This window comes from Coregonus clupeaformis, chromosome 10, assembly GCF_020615455.1.
Source record: "Coregonus clupeaformis isolate EN_2021a chromosome 10, ASM2061545v1, whole genome shotgun sequence".
In the NCBI taxonomy this organism is placed as follows: domain Eukaryota; kingdom Metazoa; phylum Chordata; class Actinopteri; order Salmoniformes; family Salmonidae; genus Coregonus; species Coregonus clupeaformis.
Window position 1 is genome coordinate 37,143,673 of NC_059201.1, and position 27,390 is coordinate 37,171,062.

Consider the following 27,390-nt stretch of genomic DNA (forward strand, 5'->3'; position numbering starts at 1 on the left):
AATCAACTCAAGAACTAAGTGGGACGCTGAGCTGAAGGGAGTTGTAGTTTTCACTAACCAAATATTCAACATAGTTCAGCACAGAAACATGGTAATTAACACCAATGGCCATAATCCACTGCGTCTGTTCTTTCCGGCTCAGACAAAGATGGATACACTTTTACGCCTGCTACGTTAGGTTAGATACACAGACTGCATAGACCCCATGAGATAGGAATGAACACAACACAACAATGAGAGAAAACTAGTCAAATGATTTAGTCAGACAGTTCTACAGCATACTTAGGCAGGCTAGCTTAAATAGGATGACTAAAGATAGTACAGTATGGGGAGCACAGAGATAATGTTGTCTGGCTGGCTGGCTGCTACTGCCTTAGCAGAGATGAGATGATGACTTTAAGGAATGAAAAATAATAAAGTCATCAAATAAAAACTACGTAATATACGCAACTGAAATATTTTATTATTTCATAGTAATTTCCTATTTTTCTATTGATGTCTACCCAATGTGGACCTGACAGAGACAATGGAATATTTTCAATGTTTTAGCAATTGAATGTTCACAATTTTTGGCTTTGGAATTTCCATTAATGATGATGATGATGATGATGATGATGATGATGATGACGACGACACCGGCGACAACTGACAAGAATGACTGAAATTAAGGTAAATACAATTCTGGTGGTAAATCAAGAACAGTAACAGTGTGTAAAGACGTTGAAGTTGCAAAGTTGCAGGTCGCTCACGTCATGATGTTTTGACTTCTGCGAGTCTTCAGCAGATTTCTTCTTTTCTTCTTTTGATGTGGTGATGGTCTCAGGTGCTCCCTTCTTAGGTGAGGCTTTGACTTCTGCTTCCTTTTGAGTTTTGGGGGCGATTTTAGTTTTCTCCTGGCCCTGCTGCTGTTTACCAGACTGCTTGTTGGGTCCACTCTGGTTGGGTTTAGGTTGGGTAGGTGCACACTTAGCAGGAGAGGGTGCACCCTTGTTAGGGGTGGATGCAGCTTTAGCATGGGAGGGTGCGCCCTTGGCTGGGGAGGGCTGGGCAGGACCCTTACTCTGGGTGGTGGGTCCTGTCTGTTTGGCAGGGGAGGGTGCGCCCTTAGCAGGGGAAGGCTGGGCTGTTTTAGCAGGGGATGGTGCACCCTTAGCAGGGGAGGGTTGTGCCTTGGCAGGGGATGGTTGAGCAGGCCCCTTGCTTTGGGCGGTGGGCCCTGCCTGTTTGGCAGGGGAGAAAGGAGGGCCACTTACTTGGGCACCCGGTGGTTTCTGTTGCTGTTGAGAACCAGTGGGCCGTAGCCCTGCCTGCTGATTGGGCCCTCTCTGTTGAGGCTGTGGTTGATTGGCTGGAGCTGGGTGCCGTGGGGATCCCATTGGCTGAGGAGCAGGAAGTGGAGTGTCTCCCAGGGCCCCAGACAAAGCTCTCTGGGTCTGGCAGTTCAGGCAGAGCCATTCTTTATTCTGAAACACAGACAGAACAAAAAGTGACCTTTAGAAAACTGCAATGGACAGGATTGTATAAAAACAAACTAAAGATTATTCAACAATGATCATTCAAGAAAGGACAATAATATTGTCAGTCACAGAACATTTACAGTCAAGAAACAATTCATAAAGTTAAGAAGAAACAACATCAACAAAATATTTGTTGGTATGGTTTAAAATATATATATGCTGTTCACATTGATACTCTCCATTGACTTTATCATACCATAGTGAAACATAATGGGGTAGAAGCTGGATGGTGCTAGCTGAAAAGAGGTCCTTTACTTGTCAAACAAGGTAAAAGTACACTTGAGTAACATTGAGATAAAAGAGGACAGGAATAGCTAGCTGTCTGCACTGCCGCTGTGCTCACAGCAGCACTTATAAATGAAGCATGTCCTCGTAACCGAAAAAAATATATCAAAACACGACTCCCCCATAAATCAGCTGTCTGGTAGAAGGTTTAGGCAGCTAATTTACACTGCTGCTAAGTCCCAAATGGTACCTTATTTCTTATATAGTGTACTACTTCTGGTCAAAAGTAATTGTTCTTTTATATGGCTGTAATATACTGTAGAAACAATGTGGTCAGGCTAAGCAGTAAGTAGTGTACATGGAGACTACAGTGGTGGCAGAGAGCCAAGGCTTTTAACAGAGAGTGTGCTGACTCTGAACACAGGGGACTTGTTTAACATTGACCTTTATGTTGATATGAGAGTCAACACACATGGAGAAAGATTGGTTACTCTTGCTAAAAATGGATTCGGTAAAGAGGGAGTGAGAGTATAAAAAACTAAGAGCATCTTTGGGTATCATAACTTAATTAAAGAAATACCTTTTTGGATTAATAAAGAAAATAAATAGCCACCCTCTCACACCATATGGCCAAAGACCAGCATAATAAAGATTAATGAAAAGGATCAGAACTTCTTCAGATTGTGATAAATTGGCCTCAGATTAAAACAAGCAGCCAGTGGATAAAGTCTCTGTTCAAGAAAGATGTTCCTTCCTAGATTTTGAACAAACTATCTATGATATATCTATGAAGAAGCTTGTTTGAGGTCAGATCAGGTATTTCAAGCACAGCAGCGGCCCTTGACAGGTTAGGTCAGAGCTGGCTAAAGGACTCAGTCAAACCCCTGTAGTTGTTTAAGTCAACCTTTTCATCTGCATGAGAAGGCTTGATCCCCAGACAATGTTAAGCGCTTTGAAGCACATAGGAGGATGCTGCTGTATGAATACAAATCAGCACTATGGTTATTAGTGTTGAGACACACAGAGACCCAACTGTGTTATTAGTTCCACAGTCAACTGTTCAGATGTAATCAGTCCTTCACGGAGCAGATAACACTCATCAACAGAGAGTTAGATACAGACTGTCACCCCTCACATTCAATCAACAGAGGGTACATCCAAAATGGCACCCTATTCCTATATAGTGCGCTACTTTTGACCTGATTCCTATGGGCCCTGGTCAAATGTAGTTCACTATTTAAGGAATAGGTTGCCATTTTGGACGCAACTGGAGTTAGACACAAGGTCTTACCCCTCACATTCATACTCTCCAGTGCACTGCCACCACAACTCTATGGAGGTATTGATTATGTCAACACCCATCAAAGCCAGGATATTAGCAGAAACAGATTCCATTTCAGATTCATAGAGCTGATCAATGACACAGAACTACGGTGTCCATATTAGGACAGCCTTAGTCTCAGCAGGAGTTGTTATATTCTCAGATCAATGGAAAATTAAAATGCTTCTATTACCAGGTTATGAAAAGTACAAAGCGAAATGGTGGCACCATGTTTGTAGCCCAGGGCCCGTATTTACAAAGCGATCTAGGATCAGGCCCCTCCCTCCCTGTCCATGAAATCTTATTCATTAATGATTTAAAAGGCAAAACTGATCCTAGATAGCCACACTACTCTTCGAGGCCTTGTGAAGCTGGGCCCAGAGCCTCAAGGCATGGAGAAATGGCATCTGTGTGTAATGTTTATTGTTGGCGTCAAGGCGATAACAAATAACCTCATCAACAGCCAATTACCATCGGTACCACTGTACCATAGAGCCTATCTTCATCCTGTGTCCATATTAGGACACCCTTCTTTATTGTTATGATGCCTTAATTTAACCTCAGAGGATGAAATAAAGACTACAATAGACTACAAAACAGTCCCACGGCATAAAGCTCATAAAGGAAAGCACAACACAGGTGTTAAATGATCCCATCGTAGAGTAGAGGACACCACTGCTACGCTCCCATAATTCACTGCGGTATATTTTCGATGTCATTTTTTAGCACCGCCAAAAATGTGTTTGGATTTTGGTTACACTCCAGAATTGAGTGTGCAGTAGCAGCATGAGGAATAGCAAGTTATAAGTGAGTTACTCTACCTGCAACCTGCTCACTGCACAAAATGTATAAAGACAGCGTGTTTATGTTACAGGGAGGGAGGAGATAAGGGAATAGAATTGATCATGAAAAAAGAGACAGAACGAGCGCGCTAACGCTCCACATTCAGGGAATTAATTTAGTCACTTTGTCTGTGTGTCTGGGCCGTGGCCCCTGGAGGCTCCTGACAAACAGACAGCGTGATATGGATGTTAATCTGAGGGCCCCAGAGAACAGCATTTGACAGGTACAGTCTCTCCAGTGATAAGGCCTGGGAGTGCCACTCACTCTCTCCACTCTTCAGCTCCTCTGCCTTGGCCTTCTCATCGGATGAAAGTGAATTAGTGAATGTGATTGTGTAAATACAACTGTGTGAGGGTGTGTGACTGCTTTTTTGGGTGTCAGTGTGTGTAAGGGTTTATCAGTCAATGTACACCTGTACTGTAAATGTGCAAGTGTGGGACTGTACTGTCGGTGCATGAACAGTGATTGTTAATTGGTTAGAGCTGTGTTAACCTCATCCCCAGAAAAGAATTGCAGGCGCATAGAACCTGGTAACACTGTGCAACAAAGTGGGACTTGAAAGGGGTGTGGTTAAAATCGAGGCAGGAGAGGGAGCGAGCCTGCTACAGCTGTATTAGATGGGACTTTGAAATATGGCGAAAATCGCCAATCACAATAAATGTTCTATCACAATGGCCATATTCGTTTTGGGAAGCCCAATTGCTTCTGAGTTCGGGCATATAAAGTGTGTGTGTCAAAGCTATTTCTAAGATTCATACGTTCAGATTTTCTGAACTCACTTCCTTAAATCACTTGCGCTGCTCGCGCTTTGAAGTCTGCAACGTCGGAGGAACGTTCTAAGGGTTATGCTAGATGGTGATGGACTGAGAGATCAGCCAATTAAAACCAGCGGTTGTTGCGTCCGCTCCTGCCGTAGACTTCCAGTCAAGTCCCGTTCTGAGGCGCTATGAAACCAGACGGTTCGAGAGAGCCGGCAGGTGGACAACATTAGAGCTGTGTGTGTGTGATTCCTTGTTTGTGTTCTCCAGTATGGGCTCATTAGTAACCCTGTGTGCCCCCAGGGGGGAGCTGCCCTGCTCTGCTATGGTTGTGTAACATCATGAGGTGTAGAAACACTGACGTGGACCTGAGCACCACACACCGCTCTCTCAAACATATCTGGCACACCTTACCAACCACACAGAGACTTACACATATAGTAGAGGCATACCGATGGATTTTAAAAGCTAATATCACTACATGCACAGGAATGAAGAAGCAATGGCAAGGAGGTACCGTCCGTTTATTATGTTCAGAGATGACTGCACACACCAAATGATGCAGAGTGAGCGCATCCATCTTCCTACCAATCAGAATGTAGTCGACCATAAAACAATAATTGCACAAACCACCTAGCTACCCAACCCCAACAAATCAGAATGTTATTAACAATTGATGTGAACTGTACAGATAGGACTAGCCTATTTATGATTATGGCCTAAACTAAACCTAAACTATACATCCTAGTAATGGTGATGGTAACAGCATGTTTTCCATGGTTGGTAATGGTTTCATTAGGGACAGTGTGCAACATGGCTGCTAATGATCTAGGCAGATACATCGTTTAGACATGATGTATAGAACCATTAGAGATATGAAAAGAAACACTACATCAGCATTATGCTGTTACCGACTACCATGTGTACCGTGTCCATATTAGGACACCTAACAGTAACTGGATAATCAGTCGATGGCGTTATGGAGCTGGGAAGCAGTTCTGACGGTAGCCAATTTTATGGTGTACATATTAGGATAGCCTCAGTCTCCGTCCTGCTCAGTCCTGCTGAGACTGAGGCTATCATAATATGGACACCGTTCATTTGGCTTCCATCAGATCTAGAGAGTTTCAGACCGCATTTTGATCTAAGTGGGCAGTTGGAAAATGCAATTTTCTCCAGCTGGGAAGGAGATAAAAAAGGAAGTTGTCAAAGGTTTGGCGAGAGAGAGGAAAAAATGAAAGAGTCTGTACTTTTCAAGGACGAAGGTATCATATTCCTGCACACGGCTCTTCTGATATTGAAAGTCCATTAGACACTCACAATAACAGCCACCAAACCTGACCAATCAACATTTCCGATACAGAGTCTGTGTCCAAAAGTGCACCCTATTCCCTATGTAGAGTACCGTGCTGTGGTCAAAAGTAGTACCCTACATAGGGTATGTGCCATTTCAGACGCATCCCACCAGCAAACACAATCAAATGGCCAACAACACAACCAAGGAGAGAGATGGAGGGGTTATAGTTCATCCTGTATTACATAAGCAGCAGAGAGTAACCACAGCACCCTGTGAGCCAGATAATGCCTTCACTAATTCTGCCCAAATCCTGCAGAATTTATACTGAACAAAAATATAAACGCAACATGCAACAATTTCAAAGATTTTACTGAGTTGCAGTTCATATAAGGAAATCAGTCAATTGAAATGAATTCATTAGGTCCTAATCTATGGATTCCACATGACTGTGAATACATATATGCATCTGTTGGTCAGTATCTGATGTGACCACCATTTGCTTCATGCAGCATGACACATCTCCTTCACAAAGAGTTGATCAGGCTGTTGACTGTGGCCTGTGGAATGTTGTCCCACTCCTCTTCAACGGCTGTGTGAAGTCACTGGATCTTAGCGGGAGCTGGAACATGCTGTCATACACTCCGATCCAGAGCATCCCAAACATGCTCAATGGGTGACATGTCTGGTGAGTATGCAGGCCATGAAAGAACTGGGACATTTTCAACATCCAGGAATTGTGTACAGATCCTTGCGACATGGGGCTGTGCATTATCATGCTGAAACATGAGGTGATGGCGGCGGATGAATGGCAGGACAATGGGCCTCAGGATCTCGTCATGGTAGCTCTGTGCATTCTAATTGCCATCGATAAAATGCAATTGTGTTCATTGTCCGTAGCTTATGCCTGCCCATACCATAACCCCAACACCACCATGAGGTACTCTGTTCACAATGTTGACATCAGCAAACCGCTCGACCACACAACGCCATACACTTGGTCTGCGGTTGTGAGGCCGGTTGGACGTACAGACAAATTCTCTAAAACAACGTTGGAGGTGGCTTATGGTAGAGAAATGTACATTGAATTCTCTGGCAACAGCTCTGGTGGACATTCCTGCAGTCAACATGTCAATTGCACACGCCCTCAAAACTTTAGACATCTGTGGCATTGTGTTGTGGGAAAAACTGCACATTTTAGAGTGGCCTTTTATTGTCCCTAGCACAAGGTGCACCTGTGTAATGATCATGCTGTTTAATCAGCTTCTTGATATGCTGCACCTGTCAGGTAGATGGATTATCTTGGCAAAGGAGAAATGCTCACTAACAGGGATGTAAACAAATTTGTGCACAAAACTTCAGATAAATAAGCTTTTTGTGCATATGGAACATTTCTGGGATCTTTTATTTCAGCTCATGAAACATGGCACCAACACTTTACATGTTGTGTTTATATTTTTGTTCAGTGTAGTTGGCTGTTGAAGCGAGACGGCGAAGGAGTGTGTAGGGAGTCATTGGCATGCCAAACAAACAAAACACACTTAGTTTTTCTCTGCCTCAAGTGCTCTACTGAGGTTCTAAATATAAACAGGTGTAGACAGGGCTCTCAGAACTAACCATCTGTGCAGTTTGCTTTTATGTGGAAAACCTAAATGAGAAGGAAAATGTGGGATATGGTCAGAATGTGCGTGTGATGGGTTTGTGTTGGTGTGGGTGTGAGAGATCAGAGGTTTGTGTTGGTGTGGGTGTGAGAGATCAGAGGTTTGTGTTGGTATGGGTGTGAGAGGTCAGAGGTTTGTGTTGGTGTGGGAGGTCAGAGGTTTGTGTTGGTGTGGGTTTGAGAGGTCAGAGGTTTGTGTTGGTGTGGGTGTGAGAGGTCAGAGGTTTGTGTTGGTGTGGGAGCTCAGAGGTTTGTGTTGGTGTGGGTGTGAGAGGTCAGAGGTCAGAGGTTTGTGTTGGTGTGGGTGTGAGAGGTCAGAGGTTTGTGTTGGTATGGGTGTGAGAGGTCAGAGGTTTGTGTTGGTGTGGGAGGTCAGAGGTTTGTGTTGGTGTTGGTGTGGGAGGTCAGAGGTTTGTGTTGGTATGGGTGTGGGAGCTCAGAGGTTTGTGTTGGTGTGGGAGGTCAGAGGTTTGTGTTGGTGTGGGAGGTCAGAGGTTTGTGTTGGTGTGGGTTTGAGAGGTCAGAGGTTTGTGTTGGTGTGGGAGGTCAGAGATTTGTGTTGGTGTGGGTATGGGTGTGGGTGTGAGAGGTCAGAGGTTTGTGTTGGTGTGAGAGGTCAGAGGTTTGTGTTGGTGTGAGAGGTCAGAGGGAAAGGGAAAAGGGAGGCAGGTAAAATTATTTACATATTTTGAATAATACACATTACACACTCAGACTCCACACCCACACATGCATAGTCAGACTCCACACCCACACATGCATATTCAGACTCCACACCCATACATGCATATTCAGACTCACTCAACCATCCTAACACAGTAACATGTCACACAAACATGTGGAGTCCACATGCCCTGGTCCCTGTGGACTGAAATGTCAGCTGGAAGACTCCCATCCATCAACTACAGGCCTATCAATGGCTGACACGCAAACAGCAGAATGTCCCTTCAGCCTTTTGGGGCTGCATTCATAAAGAGGATGCTAACGTAAAATGCTAATATGGGATGCTAATAGCATTTGAGCAGCTCGCTTCCTGTCACACGTTTGTGCTGCCAAATGTCGCTCTCTCGTGCTCCTTTACTGAATCAGCGTAATGTCACTGTGTTGGAGACAGAGGGGGAAGGAGGGTAGAGAGAGAGACACACATAGAGAGGGGAGAGAGAGAATGAGAGAGAGAGAGAGAGAGAGAGAGAGACAGAGACAGAGACAGAGACAGAGACAGAGACAGAGACAGAGACAGAGACAGAGACAGAGACAGAGACAGAGACAGAGACAGAGACAGAGACAGAGACAGAGAGACAGATACAGAGACAGAGACAGAGACAGAGACAGAGACAGAGACTGAGAGAGAGAGAGAGACAGAGAGGAGAGAGGAGAGAGGAGAGAGGAGAGAGAAAGAGGATAGAAAGAGCAAGAGAGAGAGAAAATAGAGAAAGAAAATTGTGAGGGGAAAGAGAGAGAGAGGGAGTAGAGGGAGAGAGAGAACATAGCCAAACCAGAAAGCTGAGAAGGTAAAGGAGAATTGTTTATGTAGAGAGCGCTTTGGCTTTTACAGCAGTGTAAATCTCTCTCTCTCTCTGTGTCTAACCCACACCATCAGTCCCTGTGTAGAAGGATAATAGGTCCCATTTAGGAGATTGCGCCTTTGGGCTTCTGAGACATCCAGGCATTCGTGGAACCAGTAAACACTTCCCCCAGAGCAGAACAAAGTACAGATTACTGCCCAATGTGACTGACCACCCCTCTCCTCTCCTCTTTCCATCTCTCTCCCATCTCTCCGTCTCCCCTCTCTCTTTTCTCTCCCCTTCCCTCCTCTCCTCTCCCATCTCTCCACTCTCTCCCCTCTCCCCACACACAGTCTGGATAAGACTAACACCAGCCTGCAACAACCTCATCAAATCAATGCAAAAACAGAATAGGATTTGTAAGCAAGATTATGAACAACAGGTCACTAGGTAACTGCTCCCATAGGGTAGGATGCTGTGTTGCTACAGAAAGTCTGTCAGTGAATGATGGCCTGGGTTTACAGGAAGAAGTAGCAAACTGAGGCACACACCCACACAACCCCCACCCACCCACACACCCACACAACCCCCATCCACCCACACACACACACACACACACACAAAACAACACAGATGGTGCTGCCTGTCATACTGTGTTAGATCGACTTCCAATAACAACACAGGCAGTCCCAGACAGTAGAACACTGGAAACACTCCACCAGTTCACAAAGCACGACGACAACTGGGGAAAGCAATGGAGTCATATCTGTGTTGTTTAATGTGTAGCTACATCATTATGGGAATGAATTATGTCACTTACATAATGACACACACATCAAAGCCCAACCTACTCAATCACACCCACACACGTATCTTTATGCGGTTGCACCCCTGCATGTGTGTGTGTGTGTGCACATGAATGCAAGCGTGTGTGTGCATGTATGCTCGTGCTTATGTGCCTGCATATGTGTGCGTGTGTCTCATTTGCATGTGTGTCTTGTGTGGTGGGCTAGCTCAGCTCGTTAGTGAGTTGTTAACCTCATTAAGCAGCAGGGAGTAGCAGCACAGGTCAGCTCATTAGAAAGCAATAGGCCCTCAAACACAATAACACACCCCCTTCCAGTTACAGTACCCTGGCTTTACATGGTGTGAAAATATACTGTAGTTACTGTACATGGGCTGACTGGCTGGCTGACCGACTGACTGACTAACTGGGTCTCAGGCCAATCACTGTGGATATCCATCAGGCTAGGCAGGAAGTGAGTTGCCTTGACTTCCTGTTGACGTGGGCAGATGGATATACCTCCTCCTGTGACCTCTGACCCTGACAGACGTGATGACGTGAGAAGGGAGGACAGAAGAGAAGGAGGATGAGGACGGCTAGGCTAGGGGGTGTCCTCTGGGGGGCCCCTCTTTTTGCCCTCAGAACAGCCTCAATTCGTTGGGGTATCGACTCTACAAGGTGTTGAAAGCGTTCCACAGGGATGCTGGCCCATGTTAACTTCAATGCTTCCCACAGTTGTGTCAAGTTGGCTGGATGTCCTTTGGGTGGTGGACCATTCTTTATACACACAGGAAACTGTTGAGTGTGTAAAACCCAGCAGCGTTGCAGTTCTTGACACTCAAACCGGTGCGCCTGGCACCTACTACCATATCCCGTTCAAAGGCACTTAAATCTTTTGTCTTGCCCATTCAACCTCACACATACAAAATCCATGTCTCAATTGTCTCAAGGCTTAAAAATACTTATTTAACCTGTCTCCTCCCCTTCATCTACACTGATGTAAGTGGATTTAACAAGTGACATCAATAAGGGATCATAGCTTTCACCTGGATTCACCAGATCAGTCTATGTCATGGAAAGAGCAGGTGTTCCTAATGTTTTGTACACTCAGGGTACAAGTAGAGTATCTATCACAGCCATAATTAATGGTTCTGGACATAAATAAATATAATTGGAGAAATAGAATTGTAGTTCTGGAAATTGTGAGTGAGACACAGCAGGATGCTTAGTGGTTATACATTCTATTATTTTAATACTATGGGTAGTGGCCCTTCCAGCCCGGCAGGGTCGGAGTTCAGTCCTTGGGGCCGGAAGAGCTAGTCTTTCCCTGCCAGCAATAATCAGGGATTGAGAACAGCAGGTTATCAAAAGGAAAAAGGTCACCAGGATTGATCCACTCACACTCACAGTGGAACCTGCTTAGTCACTGAACTATTGAGTGTGTGTGTGCGTGCGTTCGCCTGCATGAGTGTGTATGTGTATGGGCACGTGCGTGCGTTTGCATGTTTATACATGTGTGTTTAAGACAGACACGGCAGCCAATAACCACAAGAAATGTCATCATAATGTCAACAACAAATGTGAAATGATGGAAGTGTGAAGCACAAATCAAGAGACTAGAGAAAGGGTACAGGAGGCTGTAGAAGCTTCAACACTTGTCACCTACGGAGGGAGCCAGAGAGAACACAGTCTCATCTGAATCATAGTCAGGGAGACATAGAGAGTCAGGAAGACTGGGAAATATACACAAACAGGAACGCAGACAGACAAACACACATACTGTGAATGACACATACATACACAGATCATCACAAACACACACAGGGGCCTGAGTGCACACACTTAATGTGTTGTGAAATCTGTTGTATGTGTATGTGAATGTATTGTAATGTTTTTAAAATTGTATAACTGCCTTCATTTTGCTGGACCCAGGGAAGAGTAGCTGCTGCCTTGGCAGGAACTAATGGGGATCCATAATAAATAAAAATACATATACACACACACACACACACAGAGAGACACAAACAGGCACACATACACACACAGGCATAGAAATTGCTTGTTGACACATTTTCACATAGAAATTTGAGATTTATACAGATTAGGTGCAAATCAACAGATCTTCATAATGCATAGAAAAGCCTATCAATTTAGCCTATCACAATGATATAATACTCCTACTCAGACCTGCACAGAATTTGTCACCAAATCTCAAACACACACATCAGATGTGTCTCAAATGGCACCCTGTTCCCTATATAGTGCACTACTTTTGACCAGAACCTGGTCATTCACTATAAGGGAATAGGGTGTCATTTGGAACGCAGCCATCTAGGATAATCCTGCCAGATAATCAGTTCTCAGCAGGACCTTCTCTCCCACATGCTCTCTCTACTGGGTGTAGGAACACACACTGGGACCATGAAATGTCAGCCGTCATTAAATGCCAAAACACACCCCAGTGGCCAGGAATTTCTCAGGTGGTCATTGTCAATATGTATTCATCTCCTCTCTCTCTCGTTCTCTTTCTCACACACACTCTCCCTCTCTCTCTCTGTCACACACATACTCCCCCCCCCCTCTCTTTCTCTCCATCTCTTTCTCTCTCTCTCTTCACACCTCTGGCCCCGCTCCTCATATCTTTCGGTCACTTGTCACTCACAAAAGTGTTAGCTTGACAGCTATTAATAACCACTTTCACCCCATTGAAACAGCTTTGTTCTTAATTCACCTGAGTTTCCTACAACAGCATTTTTCAAACCTCTCCTTGGGGACCCCCAGCCGTTCCATGTATTTGAACAATTCCAGAGATAGCACACCTGATTCAACCTGTCAGCTAATCATCAAGCCCTTGACTAGGTGGATCAGTTGTGCTAGTTCAGGGCTACAACAAAATTGTGAAACGCCTAGGGGCCCCTAAGGAGAGGTTTGAAAAGCACTGGCCTACAGCATGCCCTCTTTAAGGCACTGGTGTGCGTCTCAAATGGCACCCTATTCCCTATTGACGGGTTAGCTGAGAACGTCACGAAAACGATGCGCACGCTTCAATGGGCCAGAAGGCTGTGTGTTGTTGGGATTCTGGATGGCCAGATAGCTAGCAACAATGACAAGAAACTGCCATGTGGGGAATCGTAAGTGGCTCGTTTCAGTTAGTTTGATCTTGTTTTTGATAGCATGTCTTGTTTTGAGGTGCTTTGACTGATGTCACATCTATGCCAATATGGCTCAAATTCGCTAGCTAGCTAACCAACAACTGTAACAATGTATTTGAGAGACTCATTGTGCAACTTTATTTATGTTTTCAAGTATTTATGTTTTCAAACGAAATATAGTTTACATGTTGTCAACAGTTTAAGCCAACCCCGTCTGTTTTGACCCATAGCTGCACACTCGTCGGTTTTGTTGCTAAACCACCAACCCATCTATGTAATGCACTGGTCAAAAATAGTGCATTACATAGTGTGCCATTTGGGACGCACGCCTGGCCAGGAGACCGTGTCTGACCTGTCCTGTCCTAACCTTCACTGTAAAAACAACAACCAAACAACTGTGATTGAGTACCTACTGTATGATGATTAATAAACAAAGATGGAGGTCATCATTAATACACAGCGTAGTAGCTGGTCATGATAATGATGCTGCTCAGTAGAGGAGAAGCAGCCAGGTGATAATAAATGGCTGGCATTGAACAGTGAAGGATAGTGTGGCCCAGGGTCACTGTGAATTATTAACATCAGCAGAGCAGGGGGCCCCACTGCCAGCCAGGTGAGACTGGGTGAGCCTTAGGGTACTGGGGAAATGTGTCACACACACACACAAACACACACACTCACAGAGCGGGCTCAGCAAACAGTGGGATCCTATCACTACTCTTTCATCACAATAGTAGTATTCAGCAGTGGAGGCTCCTCAGAGGAGGAAGGGGAGGACCATCCTCCTCAGTGAATTTTATAAAAATAAAATGTGTAAAACATTAAAAAAGTTATCCTTTTTAGATAAAACTACACTAAATATAATCACGTCACCAAATAATTGATTAAAACACACTATTTTGCAAATGCATGTCTACAACAGCACTCTGTAGGGGAGCACCATTGTGTAGCCAGAGGACAGCTAGATTCCATCCTCCTCTGGGCACATTGACTTCAATACAAAACCTTTGAGGCTCATGGTTCTCACCCCCTTCCATAGACTTCCACAGTAATTATGACAACTTCCGGAGGATGTCCTCCAACCTATCAGAGCTCTTGCAGCATGAACTGACATGTTGTCCACCCAATCAAAGGATCAGAAAATTTATCTGGTACTGAAAGCATCAACTACAGCTAGCTAGCACTGCAGTGCATAAAATGTGGTGAGTAGTTGACTCAAAGAGAGAGATAGACAGTAGTTGAACAATTTTGAACAAATTAATTTCTTCCAAAATGAAGGAGAAGCAAGAAATAAATAGAGAGAGAGATTGTCAATTTTTTTAATTTTCAGTTTCACTTACTTAGCTAGCAAATGCAGCTAGCAAGTTTAGCCTACTGAAACACCCTGCTCAAACAGAGGGATGCTATGTTAGCTAGCTGGCTATGACTTTCCAACACAGCACTGGAACTTCCAAGTCAAGGTAAGCTTTTGGTTTTACTAATTTATTGCCACCGGGGCCCGCCAGTGTAACTGCTTACTGACTGTACACTGTAACGTGCATGATTGTAGTGGGTTTACAAGCACGTTAGTTCTATTAGCTATGCTGACTATGACGTTACTTTAGCTAATATGGTGACACCGATGTAGACTGTGTGCAGCGGTTTGGCTTGGAAAGGTTTTTTCGCCTGGTCACATACAGCTGATGTGTTGTGCACTGAAGTCCACAAGTGAAGGGAAGAGGTGAGAGGAGAAGAGCGCATAAATGCGAGAAGGAATACAACGTGGCGGCTAAGAAAGTGAACTGTGTCTACGCGTGATCAGGGGTGTATTCATTCCGCCGATTCTGTTGAACGGAAGCAAACAGAACAAAACTGGGATAAACATACCTGAATTTGTCCAATAGAAACTCTTGTTTGTAACTGTTGGACTAATGATTACACCCTATATCAGCTAGATGCAGGCAAGAGTGTGCAAGGCGGTATTGAATGTCACCGTATGTCCATGTGTCACTGGCTGTCACCTCAAATTTGTCTCTCGACCTGTGTACACCTACGTTGTAAACTGTCATTTATAGGCTACGTTGTAGCAACCTCATGATGGGTATAGGGACATTTTGAGTACCATGTAGTAGCCTAAACCTATCTGTTATGATGTCATTTCATAGTGTTGTGTGAACCAGGTTAAAGTTAGTAGATAAGTGATTCTAGGCGCCGCACAGTCTGAATAACAAGGATTCCATTATGTCAGAGGAGCTTACTGGTGGTTTATTTTAGAATGATTGATGGACATGATATACTGACTTGGGGTACAGGGTAATACCATCAAAGAAGGGAGTGCCAAATGATGGTTAACAGATGTTGTTCAAGAAATGTGTCACAAGAGGTATATAAACTGAGGGGTTTTCTTTGTTCAGAGAGGTCGAATGGCAAGAGGCAAAGCACGTTCCTTTTGTTATGCGAACCACGGTACCTATTAAATATTTGAATGAACTCCCCAGCTAAGATGGCGAAGTAGTGCAGTTCTGTTTTTGTTGTGTGTCTGTAAATAGCCTGTAAATAGCCTGTTTTTTGTTTTTTTTCGTACATATTTCCCTATCAGACTTTTCATCCTTCTACAAAATATACTTTCCTGCAACCCGCCTCACTCAATGTGGAACGGATTCTATTATTGTCTTACCTTTTATCTAGAATCTCCAGTTGAAACTAGCTAGCCAGCTAACTAGCTACTTGCTATTAGCCACAGTTAGCGGTATTTCACCCAGAACATTGGATTTTTTTTCTGCGGGATTAATTCAATCACTGGATATTAATCACCGGATATTCGGCCAGTCTGCACAGCGCGTTATCGACCCAGAACATATCAGTTTTTCTGCCAGAATCACTGAATCACTGGACCTTTAACTCCCGGATTCATCGCTACCAGCTAGCTTCAACTAAATGGACGCTGTGGTCTGGCAAATCATCCTGAGCTAGGCCCATCTCCCGGCTATCTACCTCTCTGTCAACCGGACGGGACCACCTAGTGTTGACACGGAGCCCCGCCGATCCTACACGACTGGTCTGCCGACGAAATCGTCTGATGTGGTTGCGACGACGTCGACCACGAAGATTCCATCTGCTAGCTCCGGCCCGCTAGCACACGCTAGCCGTGGCCTCTTACCTGCTAGTGCTTAAGCAGCCTCCGAACTATCCTATTGCTGTTCACCGGACCTTATGATAACTCAGCTATACAGCTGATGTCTGCTGGACTGTTCCTTTTTACGGTACTACATCCTGTTTATGTTTAGCCTCAGCCCAAACATGGTTAGCTTATTGTTGTTTCGGTTATTTCTAATTGTACTATTTCACTGTAGATCCCCCAGCCCAGCTAAACCTGCCTTAGATAGCTCCTTGTCCCACCCCCCATACACGCAGAGACCGACTCAATTGATGCCTCTAGTGATACTATATCTTTCATTGTTACCCAACGCTTAGGTTTACCCCCACTTTACTCATATCCTTCCATATCCTTGTCTGTACATAATGCCCTGAATCTTTTCTACAACACCCGGAAATCTGCCCCCTTTATTCTATGTACCCGACGCACTAGAAGACCAGTTCTTAAAGCCTTTAGCCGTATCCTTATTCTAGTCCTCCTCTGTTCCTCTGGTGATGTAGAGGCTAACCCAGGCCCTGCAGCCCTCAGTATCACTCCTACTCCCCAGGCGCTATCATTTGCTGACTTCTGTAATCGCAAAAGTCTTGGTTTCTTGCACGTAAACATCAGAAGTCTACTTCCTAAGTTTGAGTTATTCACTGCGTTAGCACACTCCGCCAACCCTGATGTTCTAGCAGTGTCTGAATCCTGGCTCAGGAAGGCCACCAAAAATTCTGAAATTTCCATCCCCAACTATAACATTTCCCGTCTAGATAGAACTGCCAAAGGGGGGTGGAGTTGCAATCTACTGTAGAGATAGCCTGCAGAGCTCTATCATACTATCCAGGTCTGTGCCCAAACAGTTTGAGCTTCTACTTCTAAAAATCCACCTTTCCAGAAATAAGTCTCTCACTGTTGCCGCTTGCTACAGACCCCCCTCAGCCCCAGATGTGCCCTGGACACCATATGTGAATTGATTGCCCCCATTTATCCTCAGAGTTCGTACTGCTTGGTGACCTAAATTGGGATATGCTTAATACCCGGCCATCCTACAATCCAAACTAGATGCCCTCAACCTCACGCAAATTATCAACGAACCTACCAGGTACAACCCCTAAATCCGTAAACATGGGTACCCTCATAGATATCATCCTGACTAACATACCCTCTAAATACACCTCAGCTGTCTTCAACCAGGATCTCAGCGATCACTGCCTTATTGCCTGCGTCAGTAACGGGTCCGCGGTCAAACGACCACCCCTCATCACTGTCAAACGCTCCCTAAAACACTTTAGCGAGCAGGCCTTCCTAATTGACCTGGCCCAGGTATCCTGGATGGATATAGATCTCATTCCGTCAGTAGAGGATGCCTGGTTGTTCCTTAAAAGTAATTTCCTCTCAATCTTAAATAAACATGCCCCATTCAAAAAATACAGAACTAAGAACCGATATAGCCCCTGGTTCTCCTCAGACTTGACTGCCCTTGACCAGCACAAAAACATCCTGTGGCGTACTGCATTAGCATCAAATAGCCCCCGCGATATGCAACTTTTCAGGGAAGTTAGGAACCAATATACACAAGCAGTCAGGAAAGCAAAGGCAAACTTTTTCAAACAGAAATTTGCATCCTGTAGCACTAACTCCAAAAAGTTTTGGGACACTGTAAAGTCCATGGAGAATAAGAGCACTTCCTCCCAGTTGCCCACTGCACTGAGGCTAGGAAACACTATCACCACCGATAAATCTACAATAATCGAGAATTTCAACAAGCATTTTGCTACAGCTGGCCATGCTTTCCATCTGGCTACCACTACCCCGGCCACCAACTCTGCACCCTCCGCTGAAACTTGCCCATGCCCCCCGCTTCTCCTTCACACAAATTCAGACAGCAGACGTTTTGAAAGAGCTGCAAAATCTGGACCCCTACAAATCAGCTGGGCTAGACAATCTGGACCCTTTCTTTCTAAAACTAGCCGCGAAATTGTCGCAATCCCTATTACTAGTCTGTTCAACCTCTCTTTCATAACGTCTGAGATCCCCAGAGATTGAAAGCTGCCGCGGTCATCCCCCTCTTCAAAGGGGTGACACTCTAGATCCAAACTGCTACAGACCTATATCCATCCTGCCCTGCCTTTCGAAAGTATTTGAAAGCCAAGTTAACAAACAGATCACCGACCATTTCGAATACCACCGTACCTTCTCCGCTATGCAATCCGGTTTCGAGCTGGTCATGGGTGCACTTCAGCCACGCTCAAGGTCCTAAACGATATTATAACCGCGATTGATAATAGACAGTACTGTGCAGCCGTCTTCATCGACCTGGCCAAGGCTTTCGACTCTGTCAACCACCGCATTCTGATTGGCAGACTAAATAGCCTTGGTTTCTCAAATGACTGCCTCGCCTGGTTCACCAACTACTTCTCAGATAGAGTTCAGTGTGTCAAATCGGAGGGCCTGTTGTCTGGACCTATGGCAGTCTCTATGGGGGTGCCACAGGGTTCAATTCTTGGGCCGACACTTTTCTCCGTGTATACAGTGGGGGAAAAAAGTATTTAGTCAGCCACCAATTGTGCAAGTTCTCCCACTTAAAAAGATGAGAGAGGCCTGTAATTTTCATCATAGGTACACGTCAAGCTATGACAGACAAAATGAGGAAAAAAATCCAGAAAATCACATTGTAGGATTTTTTCATGAATTTATTTCCATATTATGGTGGAAAATAAGTATTTGGTCAATAACAAAAGTTTCTCAATACTTTGTTATATACCCTTTGTTGGCAATGACACAGGTCAAACGTTTTCTGTAAGTCTTCACAAGGTTTTCACACACTGTTGCTGGTATTTTGGCCCATTCCTCCATGCAGATCTCCTCTAGTGCAGTGATGTTTTGGGGCTGTCGCTGGGCAACACGGACTTTCAACTCCCCTCCAAAGATTTTCTATGGGGTTGAGATCTGGAGACTGGCTAGGCCACTCCAGGACCTTGAAATGCTTCTTACGAAGCCACTCCTTCGTTGCCGGGCGGTGTGTTTGGGATCATTGTCATGCTGAAAGACCCAGCCACGTTTCATCTTCAATGCCCTTGCTGATGGAAGGAGGTTTTCACTCAAAATCTCACGATACATGGCCCCATTCATTCTTTCCTTTACACGGATCAGTCGTCCTGGTCCCTTTGCAGGAAAACAGCCCCAAAGCATGATGTTTCCACCCCCATGCTTCACAGTAGGTATGGTGCTCTTTGGATGCAACTCAGCATTCTTTGTCCTCCAAACACGGCGAGTTGAGTTTTTACCAAAAAAGTTATATTTTGGTTTCATCTGACCATATAACATTCTCCCAATCCTCTTCTGGATCATCCAAATGCACTCTAGCAAACTTCAGACGGGCCTGGACATGTACTGGCTTAAGCAGGGGGACACGTCTGGCACTGCAGGATTTCAGTCCCTGGCGGTGTAGTGTGTTACTGATGGTAGGCTTTGTTACTTTGGTCCCAGCTCTCTGCAGGTCATTCACTAGGTCCCCCATGTGGTTCTGGGATTTTTGCTCACCGTTCTTGTGATCATTTTGACCCCCACGGGGTGAGATCTTGCCTGGAGCCCCACATCGAGGGAGATTATCAGTGGTCTTGTATGTCTTCCATTTCCTAATAATTGCTCCCACAGTTGTTTTCTTCAAACCAAGCTGCTTACCTATTGCAGATTCAGTCTTCCCAGCCTGGTGCAGGTCTACAATTGTGTTTCTGGTGTCCTTTGACAGCTCTTTGGTCTTGGCTATAGTGGAGTTTGGAGTGTGACTGTTTGAGGTTGTGGACAGGTGTCTTTTATACTGATAACAAGTTCAAACAGGTGCCATTAATACAGGTAACGAGTGGAGGACAGAGGAGCCTCTTAAAGAAGAAGTTACAGGTCTGTGAGAGCCAGAAATCTTGCTTGTTTGTAGGTGACCAAATACTTATTTTCCACCATAATTTGCAAATAAATTCATAAAAAATCCTACAATGTGATTTTCTGGATTTTTTTTTCTCAATTTGTCTGTCATAGTTGACATGTACCTATGATGAACATTACAGGCCTCTCTCATCTTTTTAAGTGGGAGACCTTGCACAATTGGTGGCTGACTAAATACTTTTTTTCCCCACTGTATCAATGATGTCGCTCTTGCTGCTGGTGACTCTCAGATCCACCTCTACGCAGACGACACCATTTTGTATACATCTGGCCCTTCATTGGACACTGTGTTAACAAACCTCCAAAGGAGCTTCAATGCCATACAACACTCCTTCAGTAGCCTCCAACTGCTCTTAAACACTAGTAAAACTAAATGCATGCTTTTCAATCGAACGCTGCTGGCACCCGCCCACCCGACTAGAATCACCACTCTTGACGGGTCTGACCTAGAAGTATGTGGACAACTACAAATACCTAGGTGTCTGGTTAGACTGTAAACTCTCCTTCCAGACTCACATAAAGAATCTCCAATCCAAAGTTAAATCTAGAATCGGCTTCCTATTTCGCAACAAAGCCTCCTTCACTCATGCTGCCAAACATGCCCTCGTAAAACTGACTATCCTACCGATCCTTGACTTCGGCGATGTCATTTACAAAATAGCCTCCAACACTCTACTCAGCAAATTGGATGTAGTCTATCACAGTGCCATCCGTTTTGTCTCCAAAGCCCCATACGCTACACACCACAGTGACCTGTACGCTCTTGTTGGCTGGTCCTCACTACATGTTCGTCGTCAAACCCACTGGCTCCAGGCCATCTATAAATCACTGCTAGGCAAATCCCCGCCTTATCTTAGCTCATTGGTCACCATAGCAGCACCCACCCGTAGTCTGCGCTCCAGCAGGTATATCTCACTGGTCATTCCCAAAGCCAACACCTCCTTTGGCCGCCATTCCTTCCAGTTCTCTGCTGCCAATGACTGGAACGAATTGCAAAAATCTCTGAAGCTGGAGACTCTTATCTCCCTCACTAACTTTAAGCATCAGTTGTCAGAGCACCTTACCGATCACTGCACCTGTACACAGCCCATCTGAAATTAGCCCACCCAACTACCTCATCCCTATATTGTTATTTATTTTGCTCTTTTGCACCCCAGTATCTCTATTTGCACATAATCTCTTGCACATCTAGCATTCCAGTGTTAATACTATTGTAATTATTTTGCACTATAGCCTATTTATTGCCTTACCTCCATAACTTGCTACATTTGCACACACTGTATATATATTTTCTGTTGTATTTTTGACTTTATGTTTTTTACCCCATATGTAACTCTGTGTTGTTTTTATCGCACTGCTTTGCTTTATCTTGGCCAGGTCGCAGTTGTAAATGAGAACTTGTTCTCAACTGGCTTACCTGGTTAAATAAAGGTGAAATAAAAAATATAAAAAATAATAAAGTGTTAAATATCTTCTTGAATCATGAATTACTTGATACCTGAGAAACTCATCATAACACTATCGCTGTTACATTGAACTGGGTGAATGGAATATGAATGACAGTCATCCAATATGCTGTAATAGAAATAAGGCCATGCTCATGAAAAAAAAAGTCCTCCCTCATCTTAAACGGCACTGACCGCCACTGGTATTCAGTAACACCCTCACAGCACCTGTGTGTGTGTGTTTTCACTATCCTTGTGTGGACCAACAGTCCTCACAAGGATAGTTAAACAAGGACAATTCTGACAAGTGGGGACATTTCGCCGGTCCCCACGAGGAAAAAGGCTATTTTAGGTTAAATAGGGTTAGGGTTAGGGGTTAGGTTTAATAGTTAGTGGTAGGTTTAGGGGTTTGGGGTTAAGGTTAGGGTTAGGGTTAGGGTTAAGTTTAGGTTAAGAGTTATGGTTAGGTTAAGGGAAAATAGGATTTTGAATGGGAATCCATCAATCAAGGATAGTAAAACAGACGTGTGTGCGTGTTAGTTATAAGGTTGCAGCCTGCCACACCCCGTCATGCTGCTTCACACCCAAGCAGAACTAACACAGCCAAGGTCAGGCCTCAGCAGGTATGTGGGTCAATCCCCTGGGACTCCTTCAATGAGGGTCACATGACCAGGGCTGCAGGATTACAGAGGAAATGAAGGATCATCCACTGAGCCAGCCAGAGGGACTGAGCCACAGCTACTGCCAGGCATAGAGATACAGCGCTACAGATCAGATACTTTGCAACTCTCATTGCATACAGTACATGGTCAGATCTATTTGGCCCCATAGGTGATTTGATACATTGATGCAATGATATAAGGGTTTTTTGAGAATGTGTATAGGACAATGAGCATGGTGAATGCAGTGCCAGGGTTGTGGGTTCGATTCCCACTGGGGACAACCATAAGAAAATGTATGCAGCACTACTGTAAGTCACTTTGGATAAAAGCGTCTACTAAATGGCGTCAATCATAATCATATAACACTGAATATTCATTAGGGCCGGGAATTGCCAGGGACCTGACTATATGATATTATCACGATACTTAGGTACCGATATGTATTATGATTCTCAGTATTCTATATGTATTGTGATTCGATACTGCGATTTTATTGCGATTTAATGTTCCAAACATATTGTTCACCATATGTCTGCTGCAGAGAGACAAGAGAGAGCATGAGAAAACGAGTTTTGATGAGTCATGGAAATAGAAGTGCTGAAAACATTTTGGTGCAGGTACAGCCAGCCGACTAGCGCTAGCTAACACTACCTACAGTAGCAAATAAAATAATAAAATTAATAACTTGGAGTCAAATATCGATATACAGTGAGGGAAATAAGTATTTGACCCCTCTGCAAAACATGACTTAGTACTTGGTGGCAAAACCCTTGTTGGCAATCACAGAGGTCAGACGTTTCTTGTAATTGGCAACCAGGTTTGCACACATCTCAGGAGGGATTTTGTTCCACTCCTCTTTGCAGATCTTCTCCAAGTCATTAAGGTTTCGAGGCTGACGTTTGGCAACTCGAACCTTCAGCTCCCTCCACAGATTTTCTATAGGATTAAGGTCTGGAGACTGGCTAGGCCACTCCAGGACCTTAAAGTGCTTCTTCTTGAGCCACTCCTTTGTTGCCTTGGCCGTGTGTTTTGGGTCATTGTCATGCTGGAATACCCATCCACGACCCATTTTCAATGCCCTGGCTGAGGGAAGGAGGTTCTCACCCAAGATTTGATGGTACATGGCCCCGTCCATCGTCCCTTTGATGCGGTGAAGTTGTCCTGTCCCAATAGCAGAAAAACACCCCCAAAGCATAATGTTTCCACCTCAATGTTTGATGGTGGGGATGGTGTTCTTGGGGTCATAGGCAGCATTCCTCCTCCTCCAAACACGGCGAGTTGAGTTGATGCCAAAAAGCTCGATTTTGGTCTCATCTGACCACAACACTTTCACCCAGTTCTCCTCTGAATCATTCAGATGTTCATTATCAAACTTCAGATGGCCCTGTATATGTGCTTTCTTGAGCAGGGGGACCTTGCGGGCGCTGCAGGATTTCAGTCCTTCACGGCGTAGTGTGTTACCAATTGGACTATGGTCCCAGCTGCCTTAAGATCATTGACAAGATCCTCCTGTGTAGTTCTGGGCTGATTCCTCACCATTCTCATGATCATTGCAACTCCACGAGGTGAGATCTTGCATGGAGCCCCAGGCCGAGGGAGATTGACAGTTATTTTGTGTTTCTTCCATTTGCGAATAATCGCACCAACTGTTGTCACCTTCTCACCAAGCTGCTTGGCGATGGTCTTGTAGCCCATTCCAGCCTTGTGTAGGTCTACAATCTTGTCCCTGACATCCTTGGAGAGCTCTTTGGTCTTGGCCATAGTGGAGAGTTTGGAATCTGATTGATTGATTGCTTCTGTGGACAGGTGTCTTTTATACAGTTAACAAGCTGAGATCTCAGCTCATTACCTGTATAAAAGACACCTGGGAGCCAGAAATCTTTCTGATTGAGGGAGGGTCAAATACTTATTTCCCTCATTAAAATGCAAATCAATTTATAACATTTTTGACATGCGTTTTTCTGGATGTTTTTGTTGTTATTCTGTCTCTCACTGTTGAAATAAACCTACCATTAAAATTATAGTCTGATCATTTCTTTGTCAGTGGGCAAACGTACAAAATCAGCAGGGGATCAAATACTTTTTTCCCTCACTGTAATATAGTTCAAAAATAATATTGTGATATGTAATTGTATCGATTTTTTCCCTAACACTAATATGCATGGCATTAATGTACCTGTGTTGTGAACAGAGTGAACCATTCATTAACTTTCTCCATTAGAGGAATGGAGCAGGAGTACTAATGTGTACAAACAACTCAATTACTTAGATATTTAGGGTGGGGGGGTCACCTGACAGCACTTCCTGTCTCTCCACTAATCGGAGTGATGGATGGAATGGAAGAAGGAATGTTCCTACAGTTACAGAAGTGTTTAATATAGCATTCCAGATCTGGACAGATCGTATGGCTGAGCAGAGCAGGCCCGTATTCACAAACTGTCTCAGAGTAAGAGTGCTAATGATGTAGGAACAGTTTTGCCTTTTAGATCATAATGAATAAGATTAGAGGACCTGATCCTAGATCAGCACTCCTACTCTGAGAAGTTTTATGAATACAGGCCCTGAGCAGACCATCCTCACAAAGGGTTTTCATGGACAAATTCTCCATGAATCAACAGCCGCAGTTATCTTTTCCTGAATGGCGGTTCTCAAAAGGACACAAACTTCGAGAAAGTGCCCAGTTGGATATTATCCAACATCCCGTGAAGCAGCCATCTGACAGGGCATAATTCATACAGCAAAAACACACTTCCACGAACCTTGGACTTTTGCAAAAATAAACAACGTATTAACCCTTTAATAAAGCCTACACCCATAGAGTATGACACAATTTCTTCAAGCAGAAACAAACTGTCACAGTCAGAGACAGAGCTAGAGTAATGCTGCAGGACAACATTCTGTCATCGGACATTAACAGTGTGTCTGTGCAGGAGCTCTTTCCCAGGGCTTGAGAGGCAGGGTGGAAGTAGGGTCAGGTCATGTTTTTATGTCCTTTATTTACTCCTTCTGTCCATCTGCGTTAGCCTTGGGACTGACAGCACACGGTTTGTCATTCAGAACTGACAGCATCGTTTCTGTCGTTCACCACAGACAGGGCAAGGTTTACGACACTGACAACAGGGTCTCCAAAGGTACAACACAGTGTCTTGACTAACATGACTGTCTCTAACTCTCAGCACTGACAGCTTTGTCCCCGACACAACTGACTGTACATGGATGGGGCCCCTTCCACAGCTTACAGTACTGACACAGCACAGACAGGATCCCGTAGTACTGACATCACTGAAATGGGACAAGACAGGACTAGGGGCCCAAAATCCCAGGTTTTCCAGAAATACTGGTTGGAAGATTCCCATAAACAAGAAGGAATAAGGATTTCTGAAAACCTGGGAATTTTGGAATATTTGGTGGAATTTTGCAACCCTAGACAGGACACACTTAGGATGACCCGTCTGTCTTGTAGTCCAATTCAGAGCCTGTTTGCCCTTTAAAAGACATGTCTGGCTCTGTGAGGAGTGGTGCCAAAGGAGCTAGCCTATGTTTCCACTAGCTACACATTAAACCCCAGTCATCCTCCAGACCAGAGCCCACTCTTCTTCCTGATGTACACAGACCTGGGTTCAAATTGTGTTTGCTTTCTTTCAAGTACTTTATCTGCACTTTCAAGGACTTTATCTGAGCTTGCCTGGCATAACAGAACCAATGGAGTAGTCCCAAAAGTGCAAATCTGGCACAACAGGCAGGCCGAATCGAAAGCCAAATACTATTTAAACCCAGGTCTGAGTGATATACACTGTGTGTCCATTTAATTAAGAGGAAAGACAGATCGAGGGAGAGAGGAGTGGGGGAAGAGCTATTTGTTTCTGTACTGAGTGTTACGAAACCCCTCTCTATTTCTGCTCGCTCTCTGTTTTCCCTTCTCTCATTAACAACACACAGACTAATACTGTATACACACAGACACACACAGAACACAACACACACACAGAACTCATATTTTACCAGTCAACTGCTTGCCAAGTTTCTACATTTTGTTTTCTCATTATTTCATGCTCTTAGTATTATGGTCAATTTGTTAAGTCTGCTAGTTTGTAGGGAGTATATTGAGGATGAATTACTGTGTTTATCCCCCCCTGCCACAGAGCCAGGCAGCACACGTCATGATGCACACACCGACACACACGCAGGTCAGCCCAGATAAGTACTGGGGAGATCTCACTCTCTGCTCATTCCATCTTTAACCTCATCTTCATGTGACAAATTAGAAAAAAAGGAGAGTTCCTCTCCTCCACTCATTCCCTACTCCTGTCCTCGCCATCACTCCCTCTCTTGCTCTCCTGCTGTCTTTTTCAACTCTGGCAATCCTTCAGTCAGCACATGGGTTGAAGGAGTCCCTTTAAATGGTGGCAAGAGTCCTGGCCAATGTGTGGTGTGTGTGTGTGTGTGCGTGTGCATGTGTGTGTGTGTGTGATTGTGTGTGTGTGTGCTTCCGTGTGTGCGTTTGTTTAACAAAGACACTCAAAGACACTGCTTGACATTCCTACTCAAATGTTTTAGCACCTGTTACCAGAACCTAGACTGTATCCCAAATGGAACCCCATTCCCTATGAAGTGCACTACAGAGAATAGGGTTACATTTGGGACACAGGTCTAGTGAAGTCAGAGGGTCTATCAGCAAGACGACAAGGAGATTTATTCATCTGACTGAACATTGGATAAAGAGAGGGTGGTATTAACAGGAAGTCCTGTGGTCAGTATATAACTATAAAACACGTTTAAAATAATAAATAAATAATTGGTCATTTAGCAGACGCTCTTATCCAGAGCGACTTACAGGAGCAATTAGGGTTAAGTGCCTTGCTCAAGGGCACATCGACAGATTTTTCACCTAGTCGGCTCGGGGATTAGAACCAGCAACCTTTCGGTTACTGGCACAACGCTCTTAACCACTAAGCTACCTGCCACTAAGCTAACACACTGAGACAGACAGACAGACAGACATCGATCTCTCAGCAACTTTACACTGATTAATAGAGCAGTCCACATTAGATCCACAACAGCTATCTAAAAAGACTGTTGTTCTGACTTTCCAGACACATGGACTCAGTGACACACATATTAGTGCCTGGATGCAGAAACTGGCCTCAATTTAGATCCAAAAATG

General features: G+C 44.4%; 1 protein-coding gene across 2 annotated transcripts in view; it reads right to left on the reverse strand.

The window, feature by feature from the left end:
- The window catches only part of bsnb (bassoon (presynaptic cytomatrix protein) b), a 147,207-nt gene that overhangs the window by 43,310 nt on the left and 76,507 nt on the right, over nt 1–27,390 (reverse strand). For both annotated transcript variants that reach the window (XM_041887189.2, XM_045222991.1), the window contains exon 4: nt 750–1,463. In XM_041887189.2, coding sequence (XP_041743123.2) covers nt 750–1,463 — 714 coding nt within the window. The remainder of the gene's footprint in view (nt 1–749; nt 1,464–27,390) is intronic.